Source organism: Oncorhynchus keta, unplaced genomic scaffold, assembly GCF_023373465.1.
Source record: "Oncorhynchus keta strain PuntledgeMale-10-30-2019 unplaced genomic scaffold, Oket_V2 Un_scaffold_13320_pilon_pilon, whole genome shotgun sequence".
NCBI lineage: Eukaryota > Metazoa > Chordata > Actinopteri > Salmoniformes > Salmonidae > Oncorhynchus > Oncorhynchus keta.
In genome coordinates, this window is record NW_026290771.1 from 229657 (window position 1) to 246477 (window position 16821).

Below are 16821 nucleotides of genomic sequence, written 5' to 3' on the forward strand. Positions count from 1 at the left end.
TCCGGGTGAAAATTTGCTGTTTTAGGTCAGTTAGGATCGCCACTTTATTTTAAGAATGTGAAATGTCAGAATAATCGTAGAGAGAATGATTTATTGCAGCTTTTATTTCTTTCATCACATTCCCAGTGGGTCAGAAGTTTACATACACTCAATTAGTATTTGGTAGCATTGCCTTTAAATTGTTTAACTTGGGTCAAACGTTTCAGGTAGCATTCCACAAGCTTCCCACAATAAGTTGGGTGAATTTCGGCCCATTCCTCCTGATAGCTGATGTAACTGAGTCAGGTTTGAAGGCCTCCTTGCTCGCACAGGCTTTTTCAGTTCTGCCCACAAATTTTCTATGGAATTGAGGTCAGGGCTTTGTGATGGCCACAGCAATACCTTGACTCTGGTGTCCTTAAGCCATTTTGCCACAACTTTGGCAGTATGCTTGGGGTCATTGTCCATTTGGAAGACCCATTTGCGACCAAGCTTTAACTTCCTGACTGATGTCTTGAGATGTTCCGTCAATATATCCACATCATTTTCCTGCCTCATGAAGCCATCTATTTTGAGAAGTGCACCAGTCCCTCCTGCAGCAAAGCACCCCCACAACATGATGCTGCCACCCCCGTGCTTCACGGTTGGAATGGTGCTCTTCGGCTTGCAAGCCTCCCCCTTCTTCCTCCAAACATAACAATGGTCATTATGGCCAAAACGTTATATTTTTGTTTCATGAGACCAGAGGACTTTTCTCCAAAAAGTACAATCGTTGTCCCCATGTGCAGTTGCAAACCATAGTCTGGCTTTTTTATGGCGGTTTTGGAGCAGTGGCTTCTTCCTTCTTCCTGCTGAGCGGCCTTTCAGGTTATGTCGATATAGGACTCGTTTTACTGTGGATATATAGATACTTTTCCACCTGTTTCCTCCAGCATCTTCACAAAGTCCTTTGCTGTTGTTCTGGGATTGATTTACACTTTTTGCACCAAATTACGTTCATCTCTAGGAGACAGAACGCGTCTCCTTCCTGAGCGGTATGACGGCTGCGTGGTCCCATGGTGTTTATACTTGCGTACTATTATTTGTACAGATGAACTTGGTAACTTCAGGTGTTTGGAAATTGCTCCCAAGGATGAACCAGACTTGTGGAGGTCTACAATTTTTTTTCTGATGTCTTTCTTTTGATTTTCCCATGATGTCAAGCAAAGAGGCACTGAGTTTGAAGGTAGGCCTTGAAATACATCCACAGGTACACCTCCAATTAACTCAAATGATGTCAATTATCCTATCAGAAGCTTCTAAAGCCATGACATCATTTTCTGGAGTTTTCCAAGCTGTTGAAAGGCACAGTCAACTTAGTGCATGTAAACTTCTGACCCACTGGAATTGTGATTAAGTGATTTAATCTGTCTGTAAACATTTGTTGGAAAAATGACTTATGTCATGCACAAAGTAGATGTCCTAACCGACTTGCCTAAACTATAGTTTGTTAACAAGACATTTGTGGAGTGTTTGAAACACTTAAGTTTGAGTCATTAAAACTTGTTTATGTAAAACCTGACTTCAACTGTATACCACGATGCAGCCACCCCCATGCTTGACAATAAGGAGGCAGATCATCTCCTCAGTGATGTCTTGTGTTGGCTTTGCATTTAGCCCAAAAATGATATTAATTTGCCATGTTTTTTGCAGTATTGCTTTATTGCATACAGTATGCATGTTTTGTTATTATTTAGTACATTTGTGTTCTTTTCGCTGTCATTTAGGTCATTATTGTGTTGTTGATCCATCCTCAGTTTTCTCCCATCACAGCCATTGAACGCTGTTTTAAAATCCCCAATGGCTTCACTTATTTCTATTTGACCTTTTAACTAGGCAAGTCAGTTAAAACTTGTTGATTTGGTTCCTCTGTCGGGACCAAATCAGCGGAAATGTCAAGAGCGCCACCTATAGTTTTTGATAAAACTCAAACTTTCATTAAAACACACATGCAAGGTACTGAATTAAAGCTACACTCGTTGTGAATCTAGCCACCGAGTCAGATTTGTAAAATGCTTTTCGGCGAAAGCATGAGAAGCTCAATCTGATAGCATGCACCCTCCAAAATACTGGAATGTCACCAAAAACAACAGATTTTGCGGTAGCCGGCGCTACCCAAAACGCAGAAATAAAATATAAAACATTCATTACCTTTGACGAGCTTCTTTCTTGGCACTCCTATATATCCCATAAACATCACAATTGGGTCTTTTTCCCGATTAAATCCGTCATTGTATAGCCAAAATGTTGTTTTCCTTAGACCGGTCTGATCCAGGAATAATCCATTTTACAAGACGCAACGTCACTTTTTAAAATTACAAAAGTTGCCTATAAACTTTTACAAATCACTTCAAACTACTTTTCTAAACCAACTTTAGGTATTACTAAACGTTAATAATCTATCAAATTGATCACGGGGCGATCTGTATTCGATAGCAGCACGTCTTGAAATCATCCTCCATTGTTTTCAATTTCACAACATCCTGTGGTGAGACTAAAACAGGAAAGGCCAAAACGTCATCCAACCAAGGATTAAGTAGACTCGAAATGCCAGCACTGGCGACATCGTGTGGAAGCTGTAGGCGTTTACAGGGCATCTTCATTTATTTGCGGTCGCCTTAGACAATACATTGACTGGCGGATTAATATATTTTTTGTGTTTTTGGAGAACAGTTTTTCGAGGGATTTTTACTCCTAAACACGTTATGTTATAGCCACAGACACGATTTAACCAGTTTTAGAGACTTCAGAGTGTTTTCTATACACACATACGTATCATTTGCATATACTATATTCCTGGCATGAGTAGCAGGACTTTGAAATGTTGCGCGATTTTTAACAAAAAGCTGCGAAAATTCGCATGAACCATAACACGTTTTAAGAGCAACATATTTTTACCCTGTCAGCTCGGGGATTTGATCTTGCAACCTTCCGGTTACTAGTCCAATGCTCTAACCACTAGGCTACCTGCCGCCCTAATGGTAACATCCCTGAGCGGTTTCATTCCTGTCCTGCAGCTCAGTTCAGAGGGACAAGTGTATCTTTGAGATGTCTGAGTGCTTTAATACATAATGTAGGGCATCATTCTTAACTAGACCAGGGATGGGACCCTTGTGTAGGAACTCAGTCAAGACCTCCAGTTACTGTTCAGAGTTAGAATAGAATCATACACAAGGTGACCTTTCTGAATGTGGTTGTGCATCAGTTTTCCTCTTGCTAAGTCGGTCACTGTCCGCTATGTTTTTCCCACTTTAACATCAGAGTATTGTGTGTGTTGTTGACAAAACATGACAAATCTATTTTAATCCCACTTTGTAACACAATAAAATGTGAAGAAATACATGGGGTCTTAATACTGAATACCCTTCATCACACACACACGTACACACATGCATACACACATCACGTCTGAACAGCAGCATAACATCACCAAACACCATTTGATCGTGGTAGCATCCAAGCAGCTTGTCTCCATGCTCAGCTCAGCTCTGTGATGCTGCTGCTGCTAAGAGAGAACACGCTGCATCGTGTGGGTACTCTCACCATTCTGTTTCATGTCTCTCCTGCTTCCACAGGGTGAGGCTGGCTGGAAGGTGTGTCTACATGGGGCCTGTTAAAGGTGTGTGGCAGGTTCAGACAGCAGAGGAACTGGACGGTAGTAGGGGTGTAGTACAGTGGAATGGTAGAGAGATGGTTAGTCTATGCCACACGTCTTCGGCGATGCTCCTCTGTCTCGTGCTGCTCAGTGAGCCTGGGGCCGACAGGCTAGGCGTTAGTCAGTCAAGGGGAAAGTAGAGCGAGGGAGGGGAGACGTCGCCTGACACAGCCCTGGCTTGAACCCTCAGGGGGTCAGTCAGAACAGCACTGGAGCATCAGCATCCACCCCCTCTTCCTCCTCAACCTCACCACTATTAAATATAGAAACCGAGAGGAGAGGACAAGAGAGTAAATGTCTGTAAGGGTGTTCGTGTCAGGGAGTCTATTTATGATGGTGTGTGTGTACGGGCACGCCCGTGTGGGTGTGTGTCCATCTCCGGCAGAGCGGCTTATTGCATGTGAAACAGTGTGTGGTGAGTCACTGCTCTCATGGTCTGCTTCTACCCCCCTGCTCACAAGCTGTGGGCCCTGCCGCTCTCCCACAGTCTCTCCCCTTGCCCCGCCTGTCTCCCCCACCCGTGCCCCGCCTGTCTCCCTCACCCTTGCCCCGCCTGTCTCCCCCACCCTTGCCCCGCCTGTCTCCCCCACCCTTGCCCCGCCTGTCTCCCCCACCCTTGCCCCGCCTGTCTCCCCCACCCTTGCCCCGCCTGTCTCCCTCACCCTTGCCCCGCCTGTCTCTCTCACCCTTGCCCCGCCTGTCTCCCTCACCCTTGCCCCGCCTGTCTCCCTCACCCTTGCCCCGCCTGTCTCCCTCACCCTTGCCCCGCCTGTCTCCCTCACCCTTGCCCCGCCTGTCTCCCTCACCCTTGCCCCGCCTGTCCCCCTTGCCCCGCCTGTCTCCCCTTGCCCCGCCTGTCTCCCTTGCCCCGCCTGTCTCCCTCACCCTTGCCCCGCCTGTCTTCCTCACCCTTGCCCCGCCTGTCTCCCTCAGCCTTGCCCCGCCTGTCTCCCTCAGCCTTGCCCCGCCTGTCTGCCTCAGCCTTGCCCCGCCTGTCTCCCTCACCCTTGCCCCGCCTGTCTCCCTCACCCTTGCCCCGCCTATCTCCCTCACCCTTGCCCCGCCTGTCTCTCTTGCCCCGCCTGTCTCTCTCACCCTTGCCCCGCCTGTCTCCCTCACCCTTGCCCCGCCTGTCTCCCTCACCCTTGCCCCGCCTGTCTCCCTCACCCTTGCCCCGCCTGTCTCTCTCACCCTTGCCCCGCCTGTCTCTCTCACCCTTGCCCCGCCTGTCTCTCTCCCTTGCCCCGCGTGTCTCTCTCACCCTTGCCCCGCCTGTCTCCCTTGCCCCGCCTGTCTCCCTCACCCTTGCCCCGCCTGTCTCCCTCACCCTTGCCCCGCCTGTCTCCCTCACCCTTGCCCCGCCTGTCTCCCTCACCCTTGCCCCGCCTGTCTCCTCAGCCTTGCCCCGCCTGTCTCCCTCAGCCTTGCCCCGCCTGTCTCCCTCAGCCTTGCCCCGCCTGTCTCCCTCAGCCTTGCCCCGCCTGTCTCCCTCACCCTTGCCCCGCCTGTCTCCCTCACCCTTGCCCCGCGTGTCTCCCTTGCCCCACGTGTCTCTCTCACCCTTGCCCCGCCTGTCTCCCTCACCCTTGCCCCGCCTGTCTCCCTCACCCTTGCCCCGCCTGTCTCCCCTTGCCCCGCCTGTCTCCCTCACCCTTGCCCCGCCTGTCTCCTCAGCCTTGCCCCGCCTGTCTCCCTCAGCCTTGCCCCGCCTGTCTCCCTCAGCCTTGCCCCGCCTGTCTCCCTCAGCCTTGCCCCGCCTGTCTCCCTCAGCCTTGCCCCGCCTGTCTCCCTCAGCCTTGCCCCGCCTGTCTCCTCAGCCTTGCCCCGCCTGTCTCCCTCAGCCTTGCCCCGCCTGTCTCTCTCACCCTTGCCCCGCGTGTCTCTCTCACCCTTGCCCCGCCTGTCTCCCTTGCCCCGCCTGTCTCCCTTGCCCCGCCTGTCTCCCTCACCCTTGCCCCGCCTGTCTCCCTCAGCCTTGCCCCGCCTGTCTCCCTCAGCCTTGCCCCGCCTGTCTCCCTCACCCTTGCCCCGCCTGTCTCCCTCACCCTTGCCCCGCCTGTCTCCTCACCCTTGCCCCCGTGTCTCCCTTGCCCCACGTGTCTCTCTCACCCTTGCCCCGCCTGTCTCCCTCACCCTTGCCCCGCTGTCTGTCTCCCTCACCCTTGCCCCGCCTGTCTCCCTCACCCTTGCCCCGCCTGTCTCCCTCACCCTTGCCCCGCCTGTCTCCCTCACCCTTGCCCCGCCTGTCTCTCTCACCCTTGCCCCGCCTGTCTCTCTCACCCTTGCCCCGCGTGTCTCTCTCACCCTTGCCCCGCCTGTCTCCCTTGCCCCGCCTGTCTCCCTTGCCCCGCCTGTCTCCCTCACCCTTGCCCCGCATGTCTCCCTCAGCCTTGCCCCGCCTGTCTCCCTCACCCTTGCCCCGCATGTCTCCCTCAGCCTTGCCCCGCCTGTCTCCCTCAGCCTTGCCCCGCCTGTCTCCCTCAGCCTTGCCCCGCCTGTCTCCCTCACCCTTGCCCCGCCTGTCTCCCTCACCCTTGCCCCGCGTGTCTCCCTTGCCCCACGTGTCTCTCTCACCCTTGCCCCGCCTGTCTCCCTCACCCTTGCCCCGCCTGTCTCCCTCACCCTTGCCCCGCCTGTCTCCCTCACCCTTGCCCCGCCTGTCTCCCTCACCCTTGCCCCGCCTGTCTCCCTCACCCTTGCCCCGCCTGTCTCCCTCACCCTTGCCCCGCCTGTCTCCTCACCCTTGCCCCGCCTGTCTCCCTCACCCTTGCCCCGCCTGTCTCCCTCACCCTTGCCCCGCCTGTCTCTCTCACCCTTGCCCCGCCTGTCTCTCTCACCCTTGCCCCGCGTGTCTCTCTCACCCTTGCCCCGCCTGTCTCTCTCACCCTTGCCCTGCCTGTCTCTCTCACCCTTGCCCCGCCTGTCTCCCTCACCCTTGCCCCGCCTGTCTCCCCCTCTCCCAACCCAACAGTCTCTCCCCCTGCCCCGCCTGTCTACCCCACTTCCAACAGTCTCTCTTCCTTTGCCGATCTAATAGGACATTAAAAGCCTCAGGAAGTTGGAGGGAGGGTTACTGCTGACACTGAGGAATAGTACAGGGTCTGGCTGGCAGGCTGCATGGGAACGAGTGTGTGTGAAATGGGGGGGTAGGAATGGATTTTTACCCAGGGAAGAGGGCCCGAGGGTTGGAGTGCAGGGGGGTGCGGTTGCAACGTTGACAGTGGTAGCTGTGTTTTGACTGGAGCTCTGGTGCAATGCAGAAAGTTAGGAGGGGTGCTGGAAGGCATCAACAGAAGCATCTCTCTTGAAGAGCTGAGGGGGAGGGTCTGGAGCAGAGAGCTAATGATAATGAGGTGTAGGAGGGACTGTCTTTAGAGCACTAGCCTGCCTTGTCTGTCTACTTATTATCACAATCACACTTCCTGCATCCTTCCTCTCTCTCTTTCTCCTTTCTTTTTCTCTCATCTTTCTGCTTCTTTCTCGCTCTCTCGTTCATATAAGCCTACATCTAACGTCTGCCTTTCAGCCTCATTCTACTCTCCATCTCTTGCTCTGAACCCTGTTCCTGGAGAGTTTACAGTCCAGTAGGTTTTAACTCCAACCCTGTTCCTGGAGAGTTACAGTCCAGTAGGTTTTAACTCCAGCCCTGTTCCTGGAGAGTTACAGTCCAGTAGGTTTTAACTCCAACCCTGTTCCTGGAGAGTTACCGTCCAGTAGGTTTTAACTCTAACCCTGTTCCTGGAGAGTTACCGTCCAGTAGGTTTTAACTCCAACCCTGTTCCTGGAGAGTTACAGTCCAGTAGGTTTTAACTCCAACCCTGTTCCTGGAGAGTTACCGTCCAGTAGGTTTTAACTCTAACCCTGTTCCTGGAGAGTTACCGTCCAGTAGGTTTTAACTCCAACCCTGTTCCTGGAGAGTTACAGTCCAGTAGGTTTTAACTCCAACCCTGTTCCTGGAGAGTTACAGTCCAGTAGGTTTTAACTCCAGCCCTGTTTCTGGAGAGTTGCAGTCCAGTAGGTTTTAACTCCAACCCTGTTCCTGGAGAGTTTACAGTCCAGTAGGTTTTAACTCCAACCCTGTTCCTGGAGAGTTTACAGTCCAGTAGGTTTTAACTCCAACCCTGTTCCTGGAGAGTTTACAGTCCAGTAGGTTTTAACTCCAACCCTGTTCCTGGAGAGTTGCAGTCCAGTAGGTTTTAACTCCAACCCTGTTCCTGGAGAGTTGCAGTCCAGTAGGTTTTAACTCCATTAACCTACAGGAGGATAGCTCTCCAGGAACAGGGTTGGCATTAACCTACAGGAGGATAGCTCTCCAGGAACAGGGTTGGCATTAACCTACAGGAGGATAGCTCTCCAGGAACAGGGTTGGAGGGCCCTGACTAGCCTGTCTGTGTTATCAGGCTCCAGTCTAAATGTGATTCTCCTTCGCCTGTCACTATTAGACCCCGCCCCCTCCAATTGATCCCATTCATCCCAGTGTGATAAGTCCCACCCACTCCAGACTGAATGAAAACAGAGCTTAGTGTATGTGGCCCTGAATGTCCAGTTTACTGCACCATCATCAATCCTCCTAAGGCCGTGCAACAACATAGATGTGTGTGTGTGTGTCCTATTTCAGTGATATGATGATAAAACTGCAATCTTATATCACCACCGTGGCAGTCATAACTGTGTAGGTGGACAATAGCCTCGTCTTCTCTCACAGTGTATCTGGTCCTTCTATGATGAATGTTTAGTGGCTGCAGCCTGCTGGCAGCATTACTCTGGGATCTGTGGAGATGACATGGTAGGAAAATCAGACATTTCCCTGACACTCCCCCTGCTGGCCAGAACTGCACGCTACAGCTCTTTCACCATGGTTAGGAGAGGGAACACAAGGAATCAGTCACTGTGAGAAACAGACTCATGACTCAGAGACAGGCCACAGTGTAATGTCAATGCATTTACTGCCTTTCTATCTGTCTGCCAATGTGGCATTGAGGAGGCAGCTTGTTTCCCTTGCTAGAACGTAGTCATTTAGCGGCTCCCCACCTCACACAAATTGGAGTAGTTGTTGGTTTTGCTTGAATGTTGTTTGCATCACTGGATCTTGCTTCACAATGCTTTGCTCCCTCACAAGTAAGAACATATATCTTTGGGAAACACTGACTCCAGTGACGGCAGATCACTGGGTGCCAGGGCTGGAGTTAAAACCTACTGGACTGTAACTCTCCAGGAACAGGGCTGGAGTTAAAACCTACTGGACTGTAACTCTCCAGGAACAGGGCTGGAGTTAAAACCTACTGGACTGTAACTCTCCAGGAACAAGGTTGGAGTTAACCTACTGGACTGTAACTCTCCAGGAACAGGGTTGGAGTTAAAACCTACTGGACTGTAACTCTCCAGGAACAGGGCTGGAGTTAAAACCTACTGGACTGTAACTCTCCAGGAACAGGGCTGGAGTTAAAACCTACTGGACTGTAACTCTCCAGGAACAGGGCTGGAGTTAAAACCTACTGGACTGTAACTCTCCAGGAACAGGGCTGGAGTTAAAACCTACTGGACTGTAACTCTCCAGGAACAGGGCTGGAGTTAAAACCTACTGGACTGTAACTCTCCAGGAACAGGGTTGGAGTTAAAACCTTCTGGACTGTAACTCTCCAGGAACAGGGTTGGAGTTAAAACCTACTGGACTGTAACTCTCCAGGAACAGGGTTGGAGATAAAACCTACAGGACTGCAACTCTCCAGGAACAGGGTTGGAGATAAAACCTACAGGACTTGTAACTCTCCAGGGACAGGGTTGGAGTTAAAACCTACTGGACTGTAACTCTCCAGGAACAGGGTTGGAGATGAAACCTACTGGACTGTAACTCTCCAGGAACAGGGTTGGAGATGAAACCTACTGGACTGTAACTCTCCAGGAACAGGGTTGGAGATAAAACCTACAGGACTGCAACTCTCCAGGAACAGGGTTGGAGATAAAACCTACAGGACTGTAACTCTCCAGGGACAGGGTTGGAGATGAAACCTACTGGACTGTAACTCTCCAGGAACAGGGTTGGAGATGAAACCTACTGGACTGTAACTCTCCAGGAACAGGGTTGGAGATAAAACCTACTGGACTGCAACTCTCCAGGAACAGGGCTGGAGTTAAAACCTACTGGACTGTAACTCTCCAGGAACAGGGTTGGAGTTAAAACCTACTGGACTGTAACTCTCCAGGAACAGGGTTGGAGTTAAAACCTACTGGACTGTAACTCTCCAGGAACAGGGTTGGAGTTAACCTACTGGACTGTAACTCTCCAGGAACAGGGTTGGAGTTAAAACCTACTGGACTGTAACTCTCCAGGAACAGGGTTGGAGTTAAAACCTACTGGACTGTAACTCTCCAGGAACAGGGTTGGAGTTAAAACCTACTGGACTGTAACTCTCCAGGAACAGGGCTGGAGTTAAAACCTACTGGACTGTAACTCTCCAGGAACAGGGTTGGAGTTAAAACCTACTGGACTGTAACTCTCCAGGAACAGGGTTGGAGTTAAAACCTACTGGACTGTAACTCTCCAGGAACAGGGCTGGAGTTAAAACCTACTGGACTGTAACTCTCCAGGAACAGGGTTGGAGTTAAAACCTACTGGACTGTAACTCTCCAGGAACAGGGTTGGAGTTAAAACCTACTGGACTGTAACTCTCCAGGAACAGGGTTGGAGTTAACCTACTGGACTGTAACTCTCCAGGAACAGGGTTGGAGTTAAAACCTACTGGACTGTAACTCTCCAGGAACAGGGTTGGAGTCTGTGTTTCATAGTGATATAATGTGGAGGAAGTGAAACTGAGAACGGGCTGGATCTTTTATGACCCCTTTACAATGGTTCTCCATGTTGTCGTAATGGTGTCGGGTTGTTTTATTGTGTTGCTGTTCGTCAGGTGACTGTAGCCTACCTTTTGTGTGGTGTTATTTGCTCTTGGCCTAATACCTTGGCGTGTGTGTGTGTGTGTGTCAGTGAGCGTCATGTCAGAGGTTACTGTGTCCTTACGATCTCTTATTCACATTTCTAGAAACATGGTTGAAATGGCCACTGAACTGCAGATTTTAGTCTTTTAATGTTTCTCCTGCTCTATTCCACCTTTCTTTCCTCCCCCTCTCCCTCCCTCTGCCCAGCAGGGGACGTAGTGACGCCTGTTTCCTGATGGCTTTTATTAGAGCTCTTTTTCTCACCTCTCCTTTCTGTCGCTCCGTCTTTGACTCTCTCCTCTCTCCTCTCTCCCCCTCATCTCGCCTCCGTCCATCTTTCCTCTCTCTCCATCTCTCCCACTCTCTCTGCTGTCTCTCTCATTTCTCCATCCCTCTCTCCTCTCTCCCCCTCATCTCGCCTCCGTCCATCTTTCCTCTCTCTCCATCTCTCCCACTCTCTCTGCTGTCTCTCATTTCTCCATCCCGCTCTCCTCTCTCCCCCTCATCTCGCCTCTGTCCATCTTTCCTCTCTCTCCATCTCTCCCACTCTCTCTGCTGTCTCTCTCATTTCTCCATCCCTCTCTCCTCTCTCCCCCTCATCTCGCCTCCGTCCATCTTTCCTCTCTCTCCATCTCTCCCACTCTCTCTGCTGTCTCTCATTTCTCCATCCCTCTCTCCTCTCTCCCCCTCATCTCGCCTCTGTCCATCTTTCCTCTCTCTCCATCTCTCCCACTCTCTCTGCTGTCTCTCTCATTTCTCCATCCCTCTCTCCCCCTCATCTCGCCTCTGTCCATCTTTCCTCTCTCTCCATCTCTGCCACTCTCTCTGCTGTCTCTCTCATTTCTCCATCCCTCTCTCCCCCTCATCTCGCCTCTGTCCATCTCTCCATCTCTCCCACTCTCTCTGCTGTCTCTCTCATTTCTCCATCCCTCTCTCCCCCTCATCTCGCCTCTGTCCATCTTTCCTCTCTCTCCATCTCTGCCACTCTCTCTGCTGTCTCTCTCATTTCTCCATCCCTCTCTCCCCCTCATCTCGCCTCTGTCCATCTTTCCTCTCTCTCCATCTCCCCCACTCTCTCTGCTGTCTCTCTCATTTCTCCATCCCTCTCTCCTCTCTCTCCCCCTCATCTCGCCTCTGTCCATCTTTCCTCTCTCTCCATCTCTCCCACTCTCTCTGCTGTCTCTCATTTCTCCATCCCTCTCTCCTCTCTCCCCCTCATCTCGCCTCTGTCCATCTTTCCTCTCTCCATCTCTGCCACTCTCTCTGCTGTCTCTCTCATTTCTCCATCCCTCTCTCCTCTCTCTCCCCCTCATCTCGCCTCTGTCCATCTTTCCTCTCTCTCCATCTCTGCCACTCTCTCTGCTGTCTCTCTCATTTCTCCATCCCTCTCTCCCCCTCATCTCGCCTCTGTCCATCTTTCCTCTCTCTCCATCTCTCCCACTCTCTCTGCTGTCTCTCTCATTTCTCCATCCCTCTCTCCTCTCTCTCCCCCTCATCTCGCCTCTGTCCATCTTTCCTCTCTCTCCATCTCTGCCACTCTCTCCGCTGTCTCTCTCATTTCTCCATCCCTCTCTCCTCTCTCCCCCTTATCTCGCCTCTGTCCATCTTTCCTCTCTCTCCATCTCTCCCACTCTCTCCGCTGTCTCTCTCATTTCTCCATCCCTCTCTCCTCTCTCCCCCTCATCTCGCCTCTGTCCATCTTTCCATCTCTGCCACTCTCTCCGCTGTCTCTCTCATTTCTCCATCCCTCTCTCCTCTCTCCCCCTCATCTCGCCTCTGTCCATCTTTCCTCTCTCTCCATCTCTGCCACTCTCTCTGCTGTCTCTCTCATTTCTCCATCCCTCTCTCCTCTCTCCCCCTCATCTCGCCTCTGTCCAGCTTTCCTCTCTCTCCATCTCTGCCACTCTCTCTGCTGTCTCTCTCTCATTTCTCTCCATCCTTCCTTTCTCTCCATCTCTCCTTTCTCTCCATCTCTCCTTTCTCTCCATCTCTCCTTTCTCTCCATCCCTCCTTTCTCTCATCCCTCCTTTCTCTCATCCCTCCTTTCTCTCATCCCTCCTTTCTCTCATCCCTCCTTTCTCTCCATCTCTCCTTTCTCCCCATCTCTCCTTTCTCTCCATCCCTCCTTTCTCTCATCCCTCCTTTCTCTCCATCTCTCCATCCCTCCTTTCTCTCCATCCCTCCTTTCTCTCCATCTCTCCCACTCTCTCTGCTGTCTCTCTCATTTCTCCATCCCTCTCTCCTCTCTCTCCCCCTCATCTCGCCTCTGTCCATCTTTCCTCTCTCTCCATCTCTGCCACTCTCTCTGCTGTCTCTCTCATTTCTCCATCCCTCTCTCCTCTCTCCCCCTCATCTCGCCTCTGTCCATCTTTCCTCTCTCTCCATCTCTCCCACTCTCTGTCATTTCTCCATCCCTCTCTCCTCTCTCCCCCTCATCTCGCCTCTGTCCATCTTTCCTCTCTCTCCATCTCTCCCACTCGCTCTGCTGTCTCTCATTTCTCCATCCCTCTCTCCTCTCTCCCCCTCATCTCGCCTCTGTCCATCTTTCCTCTCTCTCCATCTCTCCCACTCTCTCTGCTGTCTCTCTCTCATTTCTCCATCCCTCTCTCCTCTCTCTCCCCCTCATCTCGCCTCTGTCCATCTTTCCTCTCTCTCCATCTCTCCCACTCTCTCTGCTGTCTCTCTCTCATTTCTCCATCCCTCTCTCCTCTCTCCCCCTCATCTCGCCTCTGTCCATCTTTCCTCTCTCTCCATCTCTCCCACTCTCTGTCATTTCTCCATCCCTCTCTCCTCTCTCCCCCTCATCTCGCCTCTGTCCATCTTTCCTCTCTCTCCATCTCTCCCACTCTCTCTGCTGTCTCTCTCTCATTTCTCTCTATCCCTCCTTTCTCTCCATCCCTCCTTTCTCTCCATCTCTCCCACTCTCTCTGCTGTCTCTCTCATTTCTCCATCCCTCTCTCCTCTCTCCCCCTCATCTCGCCTCTGTCCATCTTTCCTCTCTCTCCATCTCTCTCTGCTGTCTCTCTCATTTCTCCATCCCTCTCTCCTCTCTCCCCCTCATCTCGCCTCTGTCCATCTTTCCTCTCTCTCCATCTCTGCCACTTTCAGTCCTATAGGACTGTCTTTGGTCATCAGAGCAGCATCAGGGCTATGGGACTGTCTTTGGTCATCAGAGCAGCATCAGGGCTATGGGACTGTCTTTGGTCATCAGAGCAGCATCAGGGCTATGGGACTGTCTTTGGTCATCAGAGCAGCATCAGGGCTATGGGACTGTCTTTGGTCATCAGAGCAGCATCAAGGATGTGTCTCGTATGTCTGGCTCCTCTCTCTGTCTTTCCTCAGTTGGTGCCTTTCTCTCCCCTTTTCTCTTTCCCTCCCATGTTTTCTCTCTCTGCTGCCAGAGAAAACTCTAGAATATGTATTCGTACATCTCTACTCTTAACACGTCTCCGTCGGTCTCTCTTGTCTCTGTCTGTGTCGCCCGTTGGCTCTCACTCACTCACTCACTCACTCACTCACTCACTCACTTCACCACGTCTCCATCCTCTCCCTGTGGCCTCAGGCCCTGCAGAGCTCAGTGTGGCAGGTCCACTAAAGACCAGGCATTCTAATGGTTCTATAAATCCCTCTCTCTGAGGCACTGCGTCACACTCACACACTCCAGCTGCTGTCAGTGTGTCAAAGATGCTTTCTCCCACCATGCATGAATCCAATCAGGAGCATGGAGCATGGTGTGCTGTGTGGACAAGCAGAATGTCTGCTTTTATATATTGGACCACATGGGGTTTCTCAAAGGGCCCAACCATCACTACTCTGTCTGCCTTCATCTTAGGGCTGTTACGGTGACTGTATTACCGTCATGACAACAGTCAAATTACACATAAACGTTTGGTACCTAGCATTCTGTTGTCCCTCTAATCAGTCTGACATAAATGTAATCCAGAATCAAATCAAACACATCATGAGAACCCATGAGCTCATGTTGCACAACGTTTCTATAGGCTATTCAAATGATGTGAGAACAGAGTTTTGATGGCCTGTTAAAAAGAGGATCCATTCAGCTTTCTAGAGGCCTACTTTTATTTATTCATCAACTGTCCTAATATGAAGCACAGTGCTTTACTACAGGAGCCACCTACCTGGCTGGCACAAAAACAACTGCTATTTAAGTGCGTACAGTGACATGTATCCCCCCTTTACAACTGGAGTAGCCTACCAGGCATATATAGGCACCACGTGAGTTTCAACTTTGGGGAAGCTAATTTTCACCATAAAAATGCACCCTTATAATAAAGCATTCCATGAATCATCACATGTGCAAATGTATGTACGATAATCTACTATTTGTAATGTGATGAGTAGATTGGATAGTAATTTAAGCTAATAAAATAACAAACTAGTGTATGCATAAAGAGTGTTCAGTGCATGACTGAGCCTGTATAGGGTAGAGTAGACCTAGACTATCAGATACGTATAGGGTAGAGTAGACCTAGACTATCAGATACGTATAGGGTAGAGTAGACCTAGACTATCAGATACGTATAGGGTAGAGTAGACCTAGACTATCAGATACGTATAGGGTAGAGTAGACCTAGACTATCAGATACGTATAGGGTAGAGTAGACCTAGACTATCAGATACGTATAGGGTAGAGTAGACCTAGACTATCAGATACGTATAGGGTAGACGTAGACTATCAGATACGTATAGGGTAGAGTAGACCTAGACTATCAGATACGTATAGGGTAGAGTAGACCTAGACTATCAGATACGTATAGGGTAGAGTAGACCTAGACTATCAGATACGTATAGGGTAGAGTAGACCTAGACTATCAGATACGTATAGGGTAGAGTAGACCTAGACTATCAGATACGTATAGGGTAGAGTAGACCTAGACTATCAGATACGTATAGGGTAGAGTAGACCTAGACTATCAGATACGACTATAGGGTAGAGTAGACCTAGACTATCAGATACGTATAGGGTAGAGTAGACCTAGACTATCAGATACGTATAGGGTAGAGTAGACCTAGACTATCAGATACGTATAGGGTAGAGTAGACCTAGACTATCAGATACGTATAGGGTAGAGTAGACCTAGACTATCAGATACGTATAGGGTAGAGTAGACCTAGACTATCAGATACGTATAGGGTAGAGTAGACCTAGACTATCAGATACGTATAGGGTAGAGTAGACCTAGACTATCAGATACGTATAGGGTAGAGTAGACCTAGACTATCAGATACGTATAGGGTAGAGTAGACCTAGACTATCAAGCCGCCAATGTTTGAATATGAAAAACCTAACCGCACGTAACATCCATTTTCTATTTGAGTGCAGGCTACGATGACAGCTTTTTTTTCAATGCTCAGATGTCAATGTATATTCCTTTTTAATTCTGACTCTCTCTCTCACCCCCTTCTCTCTCTCTCCATCCCCTCCCTTTCCTCCCCCCTCTCTCGTTCACCTTCCCTTCCATCCTTCTATCGCCCCTCTTTGTCTCTCTCGCCCCCTGCAGGCCAAATCATGTATATGTCACATGTGCGGCGCCCACCTGAACCGGCTCCACTCCTGTCTCTCCTGCGTCTTCTTCGGCTGCTTCACCAAGAAACACATCCACGAGCACGCCAAAAACAAACGACACAATCTAGGTAAAAATGTGCACGTGCTAGCTTATGTTGTCATGTCCATTATCCCCCCCACACACACACACACACAGGCAGATTCAGGCCTCTCTCTGTCCTCTTCAGAGACATTGAGCAGAGCCCGTCCTTCTCCGTAGCATTATCGTTCTACTGGGAGCCAGTACTTAGTCTCAGGCAGACAAATGTCATTCTCTAAGCCTGTCTGTTCCCCTGTCAGCTCTGTGGGAGTGCTAGACATGTTTAATCCTCAACCACATAGAGTATGAATGACCCTGTGATTCTTACATGGTAATTATCCAAGTCCAAGTCTCCTATTTAGTGCACTACATTTGACCGGGATCCACGGGGCTCTGGTAAGAAATAGTGCACTGTGAAGGGAACGGGGTGCCGTTTGGGACGCTGGCGTAGAAATATCACAGATCCAGTGGAATTTCCATTTGATTATATTTCTATGTAATTATGGGTCTATATACAGTACAGATAAGTAAAAGGATGTAATTGCTGTGGCTGTGATATTGTCTGAGGAGAATGGTGACAGATGAATGAGAGGGTGGTAATGCTCGGGT

General features: G+C 50.3%; 1 protein-coding gene and 1 long non-coding RNA gene across 51 annotated transcripts in view; one reads left to right on the plus strand and one right to left on the minus strand.

Annotated features, from left to right (window-relative positions):
* LOC118380564 (ubiquitin carboxyl-terminal hydrolase 22-like) overlaps positions 1-16821 on the plus strand; it is a 79427-nt gene that overhangs the window by 22845 nt on the left and 39761 nt on the right. For all 50 annotated transcript variants that reach the window (XR_008127107.1, XR_008127106.1, XR_008127108.1 and 47 more), the window contains one exon: positions 16129-16261. Coding sequence is in view for 1 of the 50 variants with exons in the window: in XM_052513640.1 (XP_052369600.1) it covers positions 16129-16261 (133 nt within the window). In the remaining 49 variants the exon portion in view is untranslated. The remainder of the gene's footprint in view (positions 1-16128; positions 16262-16821) is intronic.
* On the minus strand, positions 14812-16115 carry LOC127927356 (uncharacterized). Its single transcript, XR_008127147.1, has 3 exons — positions 15569-16115; positions 15329-15532; positions 14812-15265 (listed from the first exon to the last, which is right to left on the minus strand). It is a non-coding gene; the product is annotated as an uncharacterized LOC127927356 (long non-coding RNA).